The sequence below is a fragment of the Toxoplasma gondii genome, chromosome V (assembly GCF_000006565.2).
Source record: "Toxoplasma gondii ME49 chromosome V, whole genome shotgun sequence".
NCBI lineage: Eukaryota > Apicomplexa > Conoidasida > Eucoccidiorida > Sarcocystidae > Toxoplasma > Toxoplasma gondii.
Genome location: NC_031472.1, coordinates 1,497,670 through 1,515,752, shown reverse-complemented (window position 1 = coordinate 1,515,752; position 18,083 = coordinate 1,497,670). Strand labels below are relative to the sequence as shown.

At 51.7% G+C, this 18,083-nt stretch overlaps 4 protein-coding genes across 4 annotated transcripts; 3 read left to right on the top strand and 1 right to left on the bottom strand.

Moving 5' to 3' along the window:
* The first annotated feature begins 1,479 nt into the window (after positions 1 to 1,479).
* On the top strand, positions 1,480 to 9,257 carry TGME49_287230 (inorganic anion transporter, sulfate permease (SulP) family protein). Its single transcript, XM_018782003.1, has one exon. The coding sequence runs from the start codon at positions 1,926 to 1,928 to the stop codon at positions 3,951 to 3,953; it is 2,028 nt and encodes a 675-aa protein (XP_018637763.1). The 5' UTR covers positions 1,480 to 1,925; the 3' UTR covers positions 3,954 to 9,257.
* A 1,266-nt stretch (positions 9,258 to 10,523) lies between these two features.
* TGME49_287235 (hypothetical protein) lies at positions 10,524 to 12,955 on the top strand. Its single transcript, XM_018782004.1, has one exon. It carries the CDS (start codon positions 12,165 to 12,167, stop codon positions 12,576 to 12,578), a length of 414 nt encoding a protein of 137 aa, XP_018637762.1. The 5' UTR covers positions 10,524 to 12,164; the 3' UTR covers positions 12,579 to 12,955.
* TGME49_287240 (hypothetical protein) lies at positions 12,341 to 15,840 on the bottom strand. The gene has a single exon (XM_002369279.2). It carries the CDS (start codon positions 13,437 to 13,439, stop codon positions 12,960 to 12,962), a length of 480 nt encoding a protein of 159 aa, XP_002369320.1. The 5' UTR covers positions 13,440 to 15,840; the 3' UTR covers positions 12,341 to 12,959.
* On the top strand, positions 13,458 to 17,747 carry TGME49_287250 (hypothetical protein). The gene has a single exon (XM_018782005.1). The coding sequence runs from the start codon at positions 16,419 to 16,421 to the stop codon at positions 17,085 to 17,087; it is 669 nt and encodes a 222-aa protein (XP_018637761.1). The 5' UTR covers positions 13,458 to 16,418; the 3' UTR covers positions 17,088 to 17,747.
* The last annotated feature ends 336 nt before the right edge of the window (positions 17,748 to 18,083 follow it).

Genomic DNA, 18,083 nt, shown 5'->3' with positions numbered 1-18,083 from the left:
AGGGCTGAACCAATTGTTGAGGCATGCTGTTTATTATACCCCCATTATTATAATGGATCCTGAACTTCACATTGGCGATCTTTCAAGAGGCTGGCTGCCCCCGAATACCTCAAGGAAATGGCGTATGTATTGTGGACTCCGAGACTGGGAATGTTCCAAGAAGCAGTCATCGGCCGCTTTAAATCAACATTACGGTATCCCTCTCGCCTTCTGCGTGGCTAGCTGTGTTTACCGGTGGTGCAGCATGTGCTCCTACTCTTTCCTTCCCCCCTCGTTCAAGAGCGTCAGAAATGGAAGGAGTCGTCAGAGAAAGTCTTCACTGGCAGCTCAAATCGACCTCTCCACGAGAGGGGAATGGCCTTTTGCGTCCCGCTTACGCAGGCTCAGAATCCTACCAGCGGGTTCACATAAAGGAAGTGCGGTATTTTCACTCTTCAGAGCTTCAACGGAGAGGAGGCATCCTGCCTTCACCGTTCTGAGGTCTCTCTTGCCCATCTGTTCACAGCCTGAAAGTTTGCGCCCAACATATCAAAGAGTACTACTGTCAAATTTACTGTGAACTAAGAGCCCCTAAGGAGGCCGCGGCGAAACAAGCATGTGGATCGCTTGTCAAGAGGACTCTACAAGATCCCCTGTTTTGTGTCATGAATGTGACGTGTGCTGCATACGTCGTGTCCTGCGTCACCTGCTGGGCAAGAGCGGCATTCCCGCATTCTCCAGTCGCTGTGCTAAACGGGCATCTTTGACCGCAAGCAGGGCGAGCTCAAAGTGGAATCGAAGCCCTGCCTCTCTAATAAAGTATATACTACTAGTAGGCCCACAGGTTCATTTTCTTGAGTGTCTCTGTTTACCGAATCCAAGTTCTACTGGGCAACAGGCCGACAGGCACACTGCTGAACCTCGAATGAGAGAGTCGCCCTCAGGCTGGGGAAGAGTAACGACGCGAGTTGTGTCTTGTGAACAGCCTTTCAAAACGTAGTGCACCACAGCAGAAGAAATATCAGACGGTGGTGACAACCAATACGACCAAGCGTCGTATCTTGGTGGAGCTGTTAAGCCTGTCGAAGACGTGTGGCACGCTAGGGAGAACTTGCAACTGCAGGTTTGTGAGGCAGTGCCTTCTCTCGTGTCTTGACTCTTTTTTCCTCCTCCTTATATGGAACCGTACAGAATGTCCATTCTGTGTCTGCCCAGTTGTTGGCACACAAAAAACAGTTGCTGCGTCTGTTTCGCCTGTTTTCCTGGGTTGTCCGTTTGAGTACGTCCTAGTCTCTGCTAGGGGCGTCTCCCGACAGCACGCTTGTCGCAGCTGGTATTAGTCGAGGGGACGCTGTCTGTCGGGCTCCGCTGCGCATGCATGCTCTCGAATGCGGGAAAAAGAGGGACATTTCCCGTGAGCTATGTTGAATGAGTTGTCGGAGGTTGGAATCACCTTCTCCTTCACCGTGCGTCACCACAGAATTTCAATTTTCTCTTTCGGCGTGGGTCACCTTCAAACGCAGAGCCGCATGTCAAGCTCACGTGACACAAACCAACATCTGCAGCAACGGTGTCAGCCGTTGCGAGATTCGTTCCGTGACCTGGGTGTAACGACGAACGCAGTGTTCGTGCAATAGCGGAACACGCGTGGACACTCACGCTCGGCATTGTTAGCCTGTATGCCGGGTTGGTACCACTTCATGAGTCACCGACTTTCCGTGGAGTTCGGTGAGTCGCCCCTCCGCTGCTGCTTTTTTCCGTTGCAGACCCTGCAGAGAAAAACAGGGACTTCCGTTCTCAGGTTTCACTACAGCGCTTTGTCTTTCGACGACTGCCCTCTCATCGGTCGTTGACGAGATCTTTTGAGGCCTTCATACTCCCTCTCGCTCTCTGTCGGAGAACGGGCTGCAAGTAAGTTGCTCGTTCGCGCCTGGGGACGCCGGCGTATGCACCTGCTGCGGAAGCCCGTGTTCACCTGGAGTTGTGGCACGACGTCCACCATGATGGAAGACTCGTGCTATGTGTCCATTCCTGCGGAGGTAGGGGATAGAAGGTCGCGTGGACCGACAAGATCGGCTTCTCGCGGAGTCCCACTCCGATCTTTTCCTCCGGCGCGAGCCCACGTCTCGTGGCCTGCGTGTGGTCACGCAGACGACCCTGTGACAGATGCGAGATCCTCGCTGCTGGCGCCTGGACCTTCTCACACCATTGTCCGATCGCACTATTCTTACTTTGCGAGTTCTCCGCGCCGCATGTCTTTCCAAAAGCCCGCCTCTGCGCGAGGCTTGCACAGCAAGTCCGCTAGGTCCTCAAGCGCGATTCGGTTGCATGCGCCTCAGGCTCAGCTGCAGTCCGAGGAAGTCTCAGACGAAGGCCACGACGACGCCACGCAAGATGTCGGGCCAGAAACCGGCTTTAAATACACGGGCTGGCAGCCTCCGGCGGAGGCAAGCGCAGAGGCGGACTCTGAAGGCACTCGGGGTGAATGTCGAACGGCTGAAAACCTTTCTCTTTGTCAAAGGGCGACGCATGCAGTTGTATCGCTAGTGAAACAGACGCACTTGGTTGTGATGGGGATCTTGATCGCGGTCCTGGACAACATGCCCTACGCGACGCTCTTGTTTCCGGCCAGCCACGCATACCTCGTTTCCCTCGGCGCAACCGCCATTCTAACTACGACTGCTGCAAGCCAGATTGTGATGGGGCTGTTCTCCGTGTTCCCCTTCGCCGTTGGAGCGTTCACGATTGAAAACGTCCCCTTCCTCAAATCCATCAGCGTGGCTGCGATCCAGAACGCGGCCGCCAAAGGTCTCAACGACGACTGGGTCGTTAGCACGATTCTCATGTGCTGGATGATTGCTTCCTTTTTGACCGCCGCTACGTTCTACACGCTGGGCGCTTTGAAGCTGGGCCGTGTCGCGGACTACATTCCACACACAGTGCTCCTCGGCTGCATCGGGGGGATGGGGCTCTTCATGGTGACCGCTGCGCTGGGCGTCGCCGCAGGCTGCGAATGGGAGTGGAACGCTGAAACGCTGGCCGCGGTTCTATCGGCGTCTGCTTTTCCGCGCATTTGCCTCACGCTGGTTGTGGAGGTGGTGTTGATCCTCGCCGAGGTCAAGTACTCCAGCCCCACGTTCACACCCATTTTCCTCTTGGCCTTCCCGGCCATGTTCTACGTGCTGCTCTTTCTTCTCGGCATCTCCGTCGATACAGCGAGACAGGCCGGATGGATTTTCGGCTGGGCCGCGACGCCATCTGATGTGGAGCCGGCAACTGCCCTAGAAACCTCCACTTACAGTGCCAACGCGTTTGCTGAACTGGATGACTTGCGCCGCAGTGCGTGGGGGAAGAATGCAGAGCCTACCCACAGCTCTGACCAACTGACCATCTACTCGCAATTCTCGATTGGCTGTGTGGATTGGCACTGCGTTTTTTCGCAGGCGCCGTCCATGATTGCCATAGTGGTGTTCTCAGTTCTGCATGCGCCCATCAATGTGCCTTCCCTGACGCTCACGACGGGAGTTCCCTCGACTCTGGACTACGAGCTGAAGGTCCACGGCCTAGCCAGTCTGGCCGCCGCGGTCACTGGTGGACTCCAGTGCTACATCACGTACTCAACATCCACTCTGTTCTGGAAGTGTGGCATCAAAGACCATGCTGCGTCTGTGCTGGTTGGCGTCGGAACGGTTGCCCTGCTTCTCACGGTTTCCCCCAGTGTGATTCTGACATATTTTCCCCGACCCGCTGCGGCTGTGTTCATGTTTCACGTAGGCGTCGTTCTGGTCAACGATGGCCTGATTGCGAGTAAAAATATCGTCTCCTTCGCCGAATATGTGGTGATTCTCGTCACCGCCGCGTCCATGCAGAACGCATTTACAGATGGTCTCATCGTCGGGCTGATTCTCTCGGCCACTCTCAGGTTGTTTCGTACCATTGTTGCTGCCATGAGAGGACGAAGGTGGCTTTCGTAAGCAACCTTTGCGTCACACGTCGTTACACGTCCATTTTTGCCCGTCTCTCGTGTGGAAGGGCAAACAGGGAGTTCCCTATATTTTTTGGCAGAATCCAGGGGTGAGCGTTCACCGCTGTTCCCAAACAGGGACGCGGGTGTACCATTTGAAGGTTTCTGCGTTATCGCTTTCGCGCAGCTAGAGCCCGTTGTCCTACTGCAAAAATTCTCAAGCTGAGTCCGTCAATGCCTCGTAACTGCGCGTGTAAAGGTCAAGACATAGCTTGGATATGCTCATTCGTATTTCAAGAGCCTGTGCATTTGGTGCACGTTAAAACACCTCAGGGGACGCTTGTTGTTAAAATGCGGTGTGTGCCCCAACTGTAGGGCTCCGCAAGAGCAGCAAGCAGCTAAGGATGATGCGGTGGAAATGGGACTCTAATCTGCCACTATCTAGGCTTCCGCTAGCAGCAGCGGAAACACGTTCCGCAGTAACGTTTGATATTCTAATACGCTTGTCTCAGCTTTTTTGGAAAGCGGAACTGCACGGGTTCCTTGGTTCCTTCTAGACGGCAAATGCATCGTCAAAGTGTTTTGTCGCAGCGATCCAACAATATGTTCACCGAGTTGTGGTTCTACCCTACGCCAATAGCATCTGAAGTGCTTTCCTGCTGAACAGATTGTGTCTCTGTGATTCGCTTCGCTTGTAATCAAGATTTTGAAAAGGATGCATGGCGCGGGAATCAGTTGTTGAAGATGCCGGTCTTCTGGAGTTTCGGCCCCTCTCAGTGGAAGCGAAACCAGCAGGTCAATTTCTTTAATATGTTTTGTGTTTCCGGAGGTGGGGCAGCACTGATTTCTCGAAACGCGCCATACGCTTTTTAGACAGCAGTTCCAACGCAACCATCGAGCGTGATTCGCATGTCTACAGTGGCCAGTGTCGCTGCCAGGGTTGGCTTTTCGATGGTAAACGTTCTAAAGGAGTCGCGGTCCACAGGTAGCGTGCATATCCGACACGTTTTCTCGTGTACGTGGCTTAGGATTTGTTTGGTGTAAATGACCCCCACGGTTATTTGCGCTTGAACCAGTCGAGGCCTGAACATTACGTGATTTGCTGTGAAGCAGCCCCGCAGGTGTACTCTGGTGCGCATCTTAACAAATGCGCGTCCATCGCAGACCATTCCTCTTCCTCACAGTGCAAGGTCACGTACCACACGGTCGCACAGGATCAGTGATAAGCAGAAATATGTGCCCACCACTGGCCACCATATACCTTTTTTTCCCGTGTTCTGATTCGTACTTTCCTGTCAGCGGCCTTGTCCGTATCCGTTTGCCCGCCTTTCCTCTCGAAGATACCTTTTAGTTGTCAGGCAGGGAGTTAAAAATGTGGAGCACTCTGTAGTGGTCAATAGGAAGGCATCGTCTTCTGAAAAACGGCTGCAATTCTGATTCAAATTTCTCGGTTGAGGGAAACAGGCACAGTATGTAAACGCAAGGAAGTTCCATTGGGAAACAGTATGTAGACTACAGGGAAGCCTTTACCTTTGGCTAAAACAGCCAAGCACGGCAACGTCAGAGTGAATCTCCTGTCCCGCACAATCTCTACAACACCGACATTCCGATTGCCGCTTATCGCCTTCAGACGCGGCGGAGGGGCAGTTTTTTGCCCCTATCACGCGGTGTGCTCGCAAGTGACCGGAGCGTGAGGAGTCTTCTTGGCATATGTCTATTTCAGTGTCAGAGTCTCTGGCGGTGTTGGCCTGTTTATTTCCTTATTGACGACCGTTCTTGCAAATTGTTTTATGTCGTACATCCTATTAACGCACAGCGCGTGTCCGATTTGAGGTAAGATGTGCACATGCATGGATCGTTCTACCCGTTAAACGGAGAAACTGGCATCCAACAAGCATTTCTGTGCTGTCATTCTTGTGTTCCAACTAATTTCCAATACTATCAGCATCCTGCACGCGTGGCCGGCCTGACACCACCTCATACGCCGAAGTCTTCGACAATGTAACAGTCAGCGCACGCAATGCATTATACTGATATTCATGGATAGGGCGGCTTCACTGTAATGGCAGCACTTCCTATATCAACGCCCTACAGGGGTTTTGAGTGAGACAGGAGAAGCGGTTCTAAGCACAGAACATGTACATTAACAAACGTGGTCAACAGTACAACGTAAAAGGTGACCACAAACTGACAACTCAGGGTCACGCATCAAATGCAATACCGTTCATGCCATGTGCAACCACAGCACGCTGTTCACTGCCGTTACTCGTCAGCTGTGGCTAGCAGCCAACACACTTCAGTGTTAAGTTCATCTCTGTACAGCGGAAACTCTGTCCGATACGCGAATTTGGAGTTTTCATGGAGTAGGTAGCTCATTCAATAAGAGGAGCTCGTCGACGTGACAGATCGATGGATGGAGTACTTTTCTATGAAGACTGTGTGACACAGTGTAGTTGCGCGTGTGGCTACACAAGGCATCCCTCCCCCATCACCGTCCGCATGCGACCTAGCAGTTACCTGGCAAGGAGTGAAATAGTGTCTGTCCCGCGTCGTTGTAGCATCGGGAATGGTCGTTGTGTTGACGCAGACGTAGGACAGTGAAAAGTTACTTTGGCATTGTGCATACGTGTGTCTTGTAAGAAATTATCTTCGTCGGCCGAACGTGTGTGCCGCCTCCTTGCCGTCTGTTGTTGCGCTCCCCAAGGCGAACTGCCCCAGCTGCGTTGGTCGCGTTTCGTTTTCAAGTCAGTGGAACGGTGCCGCTTGTCTGGAAGTGACGAGACACTCTGGTGCAAACGGAATGATGCGGAAAATCTTCGCATGCTAGGGACATGCAGTTCAGGGGGGGTATGGAGCCGGCATTCATCATAATGCCTCAAGAAGTGCGGTGTCACGTGATTTACGATTCTGCCCTGTCGAGGGGCGGCGGCGCATGAGCCTTTCCTTTCCTCTCATTTCATCTGATTCCTTTTGGAAGTGGAACTTCCAAAAGTGATCATGGAAATGCGTATGTAGTCGAGGAGCATGTCCAGCTACTTCTCCCGGAAAAAACCTTTCACTGCTCTAACGCCGACGGTCCAACGATAGAGGCGCGGCCGATATATTGACGCAGTGAGTATGCTCAGCCAATGTTACGTGGCAGAGGACGCTTTCACCAAACAACCGTTGAGGCTGGTGTTTCGGCTAATTGCTGAGCTACACCGCGTCATCTAGATTGCCAGGCAATATGAGTGGAAGAAATCCACCAGTTCTTTGTTGTTTTACACTTTTGTACTGAGCACGGTGTTTCAAGGTTTCCTGCAACATGTTCTGTTTGTCGCTCGCTGTCCCAAGAACCGCTTCATCCGTTGATTATCAATGTACAGAAGTGTGTCGATTTGCAGCCTTTGTTTTATTATCACTGAGTAGTGCATATCTGGACCGGCATGTCAATTGTCTCCGGTTGTAGTCGATTTTCGCAGACCTTCGCGTTCAGGATAACTGACTGGTGAAACGTGAAGTTTGCCCATCCGGTACTCTCTTGTGAAATGTATTCTGCAGCTTTCATAACGGTCCGTTTCCTGCAGGCAGGGCAACATGGTTGCCCGTCTCGCGCCTTCTTTGCTCCCGAGTATGAACAGACGCCTACGAACAGGAGGTTTTCCCGGTTAGGTATCATTTCAACAACAGATGCAGCATGGTAGCGGACAAAGTATGGCGGGGATGGCGCCAGGGTTCGAAGCTGCGCAGAGTCAAAGGGGCTTGGTAGAGCTGTTTTCCGAAGGCGACGGAGGTGTGCGTAAGCGTCGGAGGCTCTTGGAGGATGATGCACAACACGTGGACGGTGGAGCTAATAAACATGATGGACGCAAACGAGAGGCGGACTCTTGTCTGCACATCGTGGAGTCCCGTTCGGGATCGTCGTCGCCAACTTTCTGCTCTCCGAGTGTAAACTCCTTCCAGTCTTCCCCTGTCTGTAACTCTCCAGCTTATCTTGCTCAGTCACCGCCACAAGATGAAACAGCACCGCGTTGTTCTGGCCACTTCCACGTTTCCACGCAGCACACCCATTTACAAACGCAGCACAGGGATGTTCTCCTCTCGAGCCGACAATGCAAAAGTGACCGTGGTAAAAACGTGTGCAGTTTGCGGAGTTCCACCTGCTGTCCCTCTTCAGCAGACACGCCGCCGTACCCGTACACTTCGTACTCCACACCTCTTCCGTATGTGGAAGAGCCCTCTAGTGAAGACGATGACAACTCACCACCCCTGGCGAATCAGTCGCCACGCGGCAGCGGGTCACGGACTTCGGTTGCTGCAACAAGGCAGTCAAACGTGACTAGTATGTCAGCGCTTTGTGCCAGGAGCGGCGCTGCAGGCGGTAACCCGTCCCTGTTGCTTCCGCGTTCCGGTCTTGAAGGGGGCAGAAACGCAGCACGTTCTTTGTATCCTTGTCCAGATGAAAGTGACCTCCCCCAAGTGGGGCGGGATGAGATCACGTTGTGTGCGATGGAAGAAAAATCATACTTGCGAAGATTGACGGTGGGTGAGGTGTGGTCAGACAGCAGATGCTTTTCCGAAGAGGGGGAGATCAAGCTACCGAGAGTGGATGAACCGTCAAGCGCAGACGAGGATCAATGACTTGGGATGACAGCCGAAAGAAATGCAAGTGGCGAACGAATACTGTTATAAAGTCGCCCCGGTGCAGCGGAGTCTCGCTGCGGCAACTGCTAGCAAAAGACGTGGACAAAGTTCTCGAAAGAAATTGCACTACTCGTGTAGCGACGGACTTCTTTAGAACGGGGATTTTTTCGTGGCGGTGTGGAAATGTGTTTCATGTCTCTTTGTCTGTGAAAGAGGGATGTGATCGCGGAGATGCTCAGAAGAGGAATTGTCGGTGATGTTTGAAGAAAGGTTGGAGGCACAAAATGCTGCAGGAATCTGCAGGGCACGTTTTCTGCGACCAGTGCAAGCTCACGAATCTGCTGGAAGCCAGCGCATGTAATTGATTGCAACTAAGAGGAGAAGTTACTAATGACTGTTTTGATTGCTGTTTCATCAGGGTCGCAGGTTCCCGGCGGCGGCACAGCACCTCTGCAATGACGCGGGAAAATCTGTGTAATCGTCGGTTTAGTGGTGGCAGTGTGTAGTCCCTTTTGTTGTTGACGCCTCTGAAGGGTGACGAATGAATTTCTGGTGCATGCGTGACAAAACGAGCAATATAGAGCCGTATCTCTATATGTAGAGATACATACTTATTCGCAATGTAGTTTGGTTGCGACAACAGCCGAGGGCCTCACTCTTTTCAGGAGGAAGGAATGTAGATGAAAACCCCTCAGATGAGCAAACCTCTTATCCACTCTGAGAGGAGATCAATTGTTTTTTGTATAAGTGGATCGAGTCGTTGTCTGCGTAGTGTAAAGAAATAACCGCTTATCCTGTGCACTGGGATAACTGGTTGGAGAAGTGAGAAGCCAGCGAAATTCAAGACACATCACGTCTGTCAAAGTAGGAAAACACTGCTTCAACTTGGGACCAACCCATACTCGAGCCTCTCGAATACTTCGGAGTTTAGACATGCAGTTTGCTGTCGGACGTCAAGCGAGTTTCGCAGTAACCAACATGGTTTGAACCGGAGACTCGCAAGCACGAATTCAAGGCGCTGATGCTTGTGTGCGTCGCTCGGCATCCCTAAAAGAAGCGCAGAGTTGGTCATTTTGAGCACCGGCAAGGAGTAGCAGATTCAAAAGGTGGAAATCTCTACGCCACAGTCTATCCGGCTGGCAAGTGCGTAGGACGGCTAGCACCCGAGTCCAGAGGCATCGTCCCTTCTGTCCTCCTCTGGCTGTACAGTTTGTTTCTTCAGGGACGGCGTGAGTGGCAGCAACGGGTAAAAACAAAGTAGGTCGTCGCATAGAGCTGGAACGCACCCCTGCATCCACGTCCTCTATAGGGGCCTGTAGTTGATGCTCGGGAAAGAATGCTGGAAAACATGAGGCTACGCCGGAAATACGGATGAACGTGGGGTGTAGGACGATGGGATGTTGCGTCAGCGCGTCATTCACGCTGCGGCTCGGTGACAGAAGAGCTGCGACAGTCGACACTCCACGTATAGCTGTATCCGCATGTAAATATGAGAAATATAGACATATTAGATGAAACGGATACGCGGCAGCAGACAGTTGCTGTGGCATGGTGAGTATAGGGCGAGGAAGCTGTGGTGGAAATCACAGGTGTAAGGTGAAAGCAGCGCCGCAGGCGTACAGCTTTCGAAAACAATACGTGTTGCGTGGAATTACTTGAGTAAACAGCCGCCATAGTGGTGCTGATACAGACCGACTCCCTAGGAAGTTAACGTCTAAAATATATAACCAAATATGAACTTAGGTGCACAGATGCAGGAAAATAATCACCGTACGGTTTGTACCTAATTGACTCCCTAGATTAAGTTAGGGAGTCCTCTGTTTACAGCTGGTACCGTTGCATTCAGGAGCACGTACGAGATACAGTGAACCATGTTCTTTATGCTTGCTGTACACCAGCATCCCACTAGACAGCTTGAGACAGCTAAAGTCGTTGAGCTTCAGCATTGTACCAGTATTCATGTTTGCTTGAATAATGTCGTCTGATATTGAAATCCAACACTTACAGCTTTCGCAAGCAGTCGAGCGGGTGACAACGATTGTGTTAAAAATCACGGCCGCACATGAAAGGCACGGCTAAAACCGGAGATATTGTATCAGCACATCTGAGACCAGAAAAAAACGACAGTCCAGAGAGTGGCGATGCCGAAAGGGGCTAGGACGACCAAATGAGTTCACTAATGGTATTAGGAAACAGGAGACCGCTTTGAAGTTCTGGGTGCCAGTACTCGATTCGCCGCACAAGGATCGTATTCGAAAAAACGTGGTTTGTTAGAAAACGTGTCGCCTACAGCCTTTCCGTTCGCACGGAGTTTCAGGAGAGTCCACCTAGACTGAGTCACCTGGAGGCGCGAATGTCGGTTTAATGTTGGCATAGATCCACTCCGATATTAAGAAATGAGACAATAGCTAATCTCCATAGAAGATGTATCTCGCTTGTGGAGTAGCACCATCTAGATTGATCAAGGTCATACTATATACCAAAACAGTTGCCAATCCGCAGACAAGATTTCAAGACATGCCTTGTTGAGTAATCAGCACTTGGGTGTTCAACGCCCGAATCTCCCAGAGCAACCCTAAATCAATTAGGGGAGAGATAACTTGTAGCAACGACTAGCGTTCGATGGAATTTCTTTCAACTCGGCGCCATCTGCTATGAAACACCATTTAGGAGTGACACAAATAGGCAGCTGTGTTTCGAAGGAGCATGAGCAACGCCACACACTTTGTTTTTTTTCCGCTGAGCAAATGGGGCCTTCCTCACTCCTCGGAAGTGCAGCACTCTTTTGCAAACGCAGCAGCTTGCCGTACGGGTAATTCAATACGTTTTTCGTAACCAGAGTGAAACCTCTCAGGGACGCAGCCTCACAGCAGCTGCCACATGGCTCATCATCTTTTGCCGTCGACATCGGTTGGCCTCATTGATTGAGAACCTTCACCTTATTCTAGCGTACAAAACCTCTCACTGCACCGTCAGATTCGCTTTCATCGCTGACGACGGAGGACCACCGATTTGTTGGTCGCGGCTTGGTTGGCTCGGTCTTGCATAAACCTGACTACGGTTGTGAGCCCAAACATTTAGAGGCGCCAAGAATGCTTCTTTTCACAACCACGATTGCTAGCCTTGTGAAATTATCCCTCTCTCCTTCGCTATTTACTCTGCTGGTTCAGTGTTCCGGGCAGCGTCTAGGCGTTGCGGCCGACTCTGCTCGTAGCAGAAAAATGAGAATCGGGGTCAAAAGTTCCTGATGGTACACACTGTAGCGCGCAAGGGTGGTCGATCATTTCTCACCCATTTGCAATCACGCTTCCGCCTACCATTCGGATAGGCGTCTTCAAAACTTTATATACTCTTTGAATCTCAGCAATCGTACAATTCATACAGTGAATCAGCAAGCCCCCTAGTCTCAGACCAGAGTTCCTTTTTGTAAGACTACGAAGATGCCTGTTTCTGCTATAGAGGGAACACCTCCCTCGAACATGTGTTCTGTCATGAGGCCAAAGCGTGGCTCGCCCGCTGGCTCCCGATACCAAGACGATGACTTACTACGGCCTGCAAAAAGCTTCCGCTACCCCTCTCTCTGCTAGAGCAAACAGCTATGGTGCTCTCAAGTGGCTGGCGTGCTCCGATGCGCTGTTGTCAGCCAGTGCTTGCGTCCCCTAACGTGAGTGTCTCTGACCACCGGGCGCTTGTTCCCTCCTTCCTCGGCCGGGTCGACGAAGAGGAACTCAACTTGGAGTGGAAGACCGCAACAAACGACCGCGTCGCGTGTAAAGGTAAGACACGTGACAACACGGTCTGCCACCAAGCAATGCATTTAGGGGACACCTGCGCGACGCCGACTGCGGCAACCGAGGACTTCGGCTCGGAGTGTGATTGGACTGCCGACGACGCAGCAGTTGTTCCGTCGTTCTGGAGCGATGTCCACGACGAAGCACTGATTCTCCAATCAACGAGCGCCGCCACCGACCCCCTCGCGTGTAGAAGCACAGGCTGTGAAAGCGCGCTCTGATGTAGCCCTTTGCTGCTCCCGGATCTCCTTTCCACAGAGACGAGTGGTGAGATCGACTGGGAATTCCCTATGATTCCCTACGAACCGGTGGTCCTTTCCTCCTCGGTCAGTCGAATCGACGAAGGAGAGCTCTGTACGGAGACGGAGAGCATGTGCAGTTGTAGACTACCGTGTATACGCGCACCGCCAGACGCGACTACCCTTGAAAACGGAGCGCATGATACACGATATCTCTGTTGGTTGCCGACTGCGAGAAGCGAGGAGTTCGAGACTCGGAGTCGGAGAACGCCGATTGCGAAGCAGCAGTTGTTCCCTGGTCCTTCAGTCAAACCAACGAACAGAGGCTTTCCACAACGATGACTATCCCTAGAGACCACCGTGTCACGCGTCCACGGACGCGTCGTGGTAGGGTGGTCCCAAGCGAAGCCCAGCTGCTGTCAGATCTCCGCCTGACGCTGACAGGGTGATTGACGGGATCGACTCGGGAACTGCAATCCCCACCGGGAAAACAGCGGTCGATTCATCTTTAGTCGGGTCGAAGATGACGACTTCAATTTCAAGGACAATGAGGGCAACTGCCGTGTCCCGTGTCCACGTAGAAAGCATCACAGGAAGCGAACAGGGTCTCGCGTGCGCGTGCAACACCGGGCATAAAGCTCCAACGTAAACAGGCTGGCACCGAGAAACGCTGCACCTACAGGGTGATCCCGAAGCAGACTGCGACGGTCCGCTTTTGTCAGTGTCCGAAGAAGACAGTGAAGATACGTGTCTGTCGCAGTCGGAAGGAGAAGCGAACGACGCGGCTCCATCAGCATCCGAAGGAGACGCCAGCGATCTTCCTACGGCTTTCGCAATGTCCATGTAAGCCGACGAAGAGGCACAAGACCTCAACAGAGACCTTCGCCATGTGCACTACGTCGCGTCCTCATGTACCTCGTATAGCACAGCGACCAACACGAAGCGTCCCGCCACGCCAAGTCTCTGCGCCGCTTCGTCAGAGTCCCAACGAGACAGGGACGATACGACTTCGTCGGGGTCCGAAGATGACAGTGACGGCATTCATTCGTCCGGACATTATGAAGTCTCCAACGACACCAATTCACGGAGGATATCCGAAGGCAACGATTACAACAAGGCTTTCGTCGTCCAAAAATGACGCTACCGGATCTCCAAGTGCACTCAAGGCAATCACATATGGCCTGCCTAGGCTATTGAACATGCCGTCAACCAGCTGCTCCTTCACTCCCTCGCGAGAGACTCTCTTCCTGCAGATGTGCTTCTTCTTCGGCGTCATCACGGCCGGAGCCTCTTCGCGTCTCCACGACACTTCAACCGCTCTTCTTTCGTGCCACCATAAACAGCCAAAGTTGCCATGAAAAAAACGAAAAAACAAACCTGATCCGGGTCCGCTGCCTCGCGCCTCCAGACAGCGAAGACGGAATAAAAAAAACGAAGAAAAAGAAAAAAATTCATCTCCCTGCGACCCTGCCTCCAGAACAAGTCAAGGTCGAATCCCTTTCTCGTCCTCCGCCTCCTTTCAACCGGTCCACCGCCGACTGTCTGTCCCCGTCCGTCATATCCATTCGTCGCTTCTCTTCGCCTCACCCCAAGCGTCACCTCAGGCAAAGCCTCTTCGCGTCTCTATCGCATTTCAGCTTTCTCGTTTCTAGCCGTCAGAAACAGGGAAGTCCGAATTAGTTTCCGTGCCTCCGTCTCCCTCGAATAGAGCCACCGCCGTCTCTCTGTTACTGGCCCTGTTCTCCAGCTTTGACTCCTCTTCGGCGCCCCAAGTTTGTATCACCGTTCAACCCTCACCTTTCGTCTTCCCAACAACAGCCACAGTGGCGATAAAAAAACAAAAAAACAGATTCCGTCTTTGCTGCCATGTGCCTCCACAGACAGCGACACCGGAATGAAAAAAAACAGAAAAGAACAAAATACATTTCCTCCTCAATTTGCCTGCTTCTAGAACAACTCCAGGTCGAATTCCCTTCTTCGCCTCTGCCTCCGACGGAATCCACTGACTCCGTGTCCCTCGCCCACATATCCAGTCGTCGCCTCACGTGCTCGCGTGTGTATCGCATATCGGCGTCCTTGTCTCCTTCGTTCAAAAGCAGACAGGGCGGTGCCAAGCAAAGAATAGCCTGTATTGTTGCTTCTCATGATCAAGAGACGTGGTTGTTGCCCCACCTCCCAATATTTCAGCTCGTCCTTTGTCGCCAATGCTTTACGTGTGGATGATATGACGAGGCTTCTCGCCTTCACGTTTGGCGTCTCCCCTATTTCTTTATCTTTTCCGCGGAAATAATGTGATACCATGTGCCATATCAATTCTCTCCATGGTCCCCATACATGCAGTAAACTGGCTGGCCTTGGGTTTTTCCGTTACACTATTATATAACGGCTCTCTGTCTCGACGTGCTTTTCTTCGTTTCCCCGAAGAAGAGAAGGTACTGTTTCTGTGTGCACGCTCAAGCCGTTATACCTCTTTTCGTTGATTGAGACGTTTGAGTCTCCAGCAATCGGCGGAGATAAAATTTCATCTGCAATATAGGACAGCCCAGCCGCTCTAGCTGCTTTCGCCACAAACAAGCGGTGGGGCCTGTTTGTTGGCGCCAAGCATCATGTCATTTTGGTCAGCGGCAAATAGAAACGAGCCAGTTTCACTGCCTAATGTGTCCATTACCGCGCTGCTTCTCTGACAGGACGTCGAACTCAACAGACCATGGAAGACACTAAGTCAGGGTGCCTCATGCGTAAACAAACGCGGTTTTCGTTTTTCTATCTCTCGCAGTTCTCGATGAAATCGTTCGTTCAAGTGCAGGCAAGTTTATAAACGTGCGCACACGTGAATGAATGTTTCGGATGACGGTGCGTTCGCGTATTTGGTGAGGGCTAGCATTTACCTAGCACAGAAGGCCACATGATACAAGCCTTCCCCCTGTGTCGCTGTTCGATCCTGTGGAGAAATGGAACTCACAACTGACACTTCCTCTCATCTCTTCTCTTCAGGGGTCAGGAGACGCTTTCTCCTACACCCCAACCACTTTATTAGTCATTCTGTAAGCCGTCTCAGTGGATGAATCACGCTGTTTTGTGGTCCCGAGTTTCTCGGAAACGAGACGCAGCAGCAGCAGCAGCAGTAAGGCATGTTGTTTAAGTTGTAGTCCGAATGTCCGTGAAAAAGAACAGTTGTTTTACAGAGTTCTCCAAAAGCTGCGCTATGGGTAACTTTGGGTGCCTTTCTGCAAGTGTCCACTTGTCAGCATGATATGCGTAACACACGCAGCGAAGAACCGGCTTGTGCGTAGCAAATCGAATTTTGCAGAATAAATCAATCACCCGCCGTGAGACGGGGGCTTACGAAGACTGTGAGACACGAGTGAACCCGGAATCAACACTTCTTCGCAGTTAATTTTGCGCGTTAAGCCAAGTTCAAATTGCTTCACGGTTGCTGGACACATGAAGAGATATAAACGAGTCCCGCCATGGTGTTCCGGTGCTATCAATGGTATGTCCCCGCTGAACAGAGGGACGGACATCAATTTTACTTTTGGGACATCGTGTCGTGGTTGTCAGTGGTGGACCGTCTACTCTCTCTGATGTCTCTCAATGCCGACGGCATTCCTGTCAGTGGAAAGACACCCGAGGCTTCCGCTGTTAATCAGATCAATTTTTTCCGTCTCGTGTTAGTTCAGCTCCCTTGACGCTTCCTCGATTTGGTAAAAGGGCCTCCCCAGAGGTGCTGTAAGCTAGCAAAGACAGAAATTGCCAGAGGCCCAGAAAGGGATCGCACAGCTCTGCCGCCTCAATACCGTTTTGAACGTAACTCTACATAAAATGACAAGGTCACGTGTGCTGTGCAGCGTAGCGCTATTGGCGTCTACGCAATTGCTGTCCTGGGCCCAAGCTGATGATCCGGTCGTGTCCGTCGAGGAGCTCATCCGGTCGGAAGAACCAGGCACAATTTCCGCAAGCAGTGCGGGAGACTATGGCCTTATAGAGGACCCAGAAGATACAAGGGAGATGTCTCATCACCGGAGGTACTCCTACCCCGCCAGTTACGTACTTCCCTCACCGGTGTATTATCCCCGTTCTCACTACTATCCCAGGTATCTTGTGAACCAGAAGGCTTTCAAAGAAGATGACATGCAGACTGTGGATGACCAGGAGGAAATGAGTCCTGTTGCGCCTCCTGCAGGGGAGCGAGATTTGTCTCACCGTCGCCACCACAGTCCCGCCCCGTACGGCTATTATTACTCCCCCGCAGAATACTATACCCCAAAGCACTACGTGGGAAGTCCTTATCCCAGATATCTCAAAGAGGCACGGCGTGCGGCAGTTGTCGATAAAAGTGCAGCGGCGCAGTCGAAGTTCATGGCTGCATCTAGGAAAGTTAGGAACATGGGACATCGCCGGTATGGCTACTACCACGTCCCCCTTCCTTACTACAGCTCTTACTACGGATACAGGAACTCGCCTTACGGTTATGTCCGCTATCTCTATTGAGCGCACATCCATCGAGAAAGCCGTTCCAGTAGGCAAGATTTTTTCCACGATTGCATCCAGGTGTGGACGCTGCATTTTCCGGGATGACCAGCAGCTCAGTTTTGTACATGTCGTGCTGTCTTGCTTTTGCGTTCGGTTTGTCAATGCGAACTGTCTTTATGACTCCAGAGGGAGAACAGCATGGCATCCCCGTGTTTGCTTGACCTGTTTGTTGGACGCACGGGCGCCCTGCGTGAAACAACAGCACCCTCCCCCCGCCACTTGCATATTGCTCGGAGTTTAGATGTCCGAAATGCAACAAAATTGTTTTGATCGATTTTCAGATTATTTCTTCCACTAATAAACACTTGCAACATTGCTCCCGGTTAGGCTGCTGCCCAGGCAGTTGCCTCTATCCGCTGGTATGACGATGCATACAATGGGCGTTCATGAGGAGAACCGCCTCTGTGCTCAACGAAGGTGGCTATTTCTATATGTTATCAAGCAAAGAAGTCCTACACGCAGACATTTCTCACAGTAATAAGTTCATACTGCTTCACAGTCCATTTCCAAAAGCCAGTCCTTGTTCCAAAACTGCATACGCTACCCTCACTGAACGCATAATATCTGTCGTCAGTCCGTTCTGGAGAGCGAATGCAAGTCAATCGAAAAAACGTGTCCTTATAAAAGACTCTCCGCTTAAATCTGGTGATGATTGTAAGGTAGATGTGCTCTGTAGCGCTGTTAGAAAAGTTTGTGACGAGCAGTGTCAGCTCTGTGCAGTTGAGCCAACCGTCGGGACAAAAGCCTTAACTGCTACTAGACGTGGAATAACCAGGCTTCGAGCTTGGTTTAGGAAAAAAGCGACGAGAAAAAGCCGCCATTACAGCTAAAAGCGTTCAGATCGCACACGATTCTCGAAAGACTAGCGAGTTGATTCCAATTGAGAGGAGCAACGGCGTAGTTCGCATCAGAGCCATTTCCAAGGGATCATGAACGCGGAAGACGGAGCAGAAC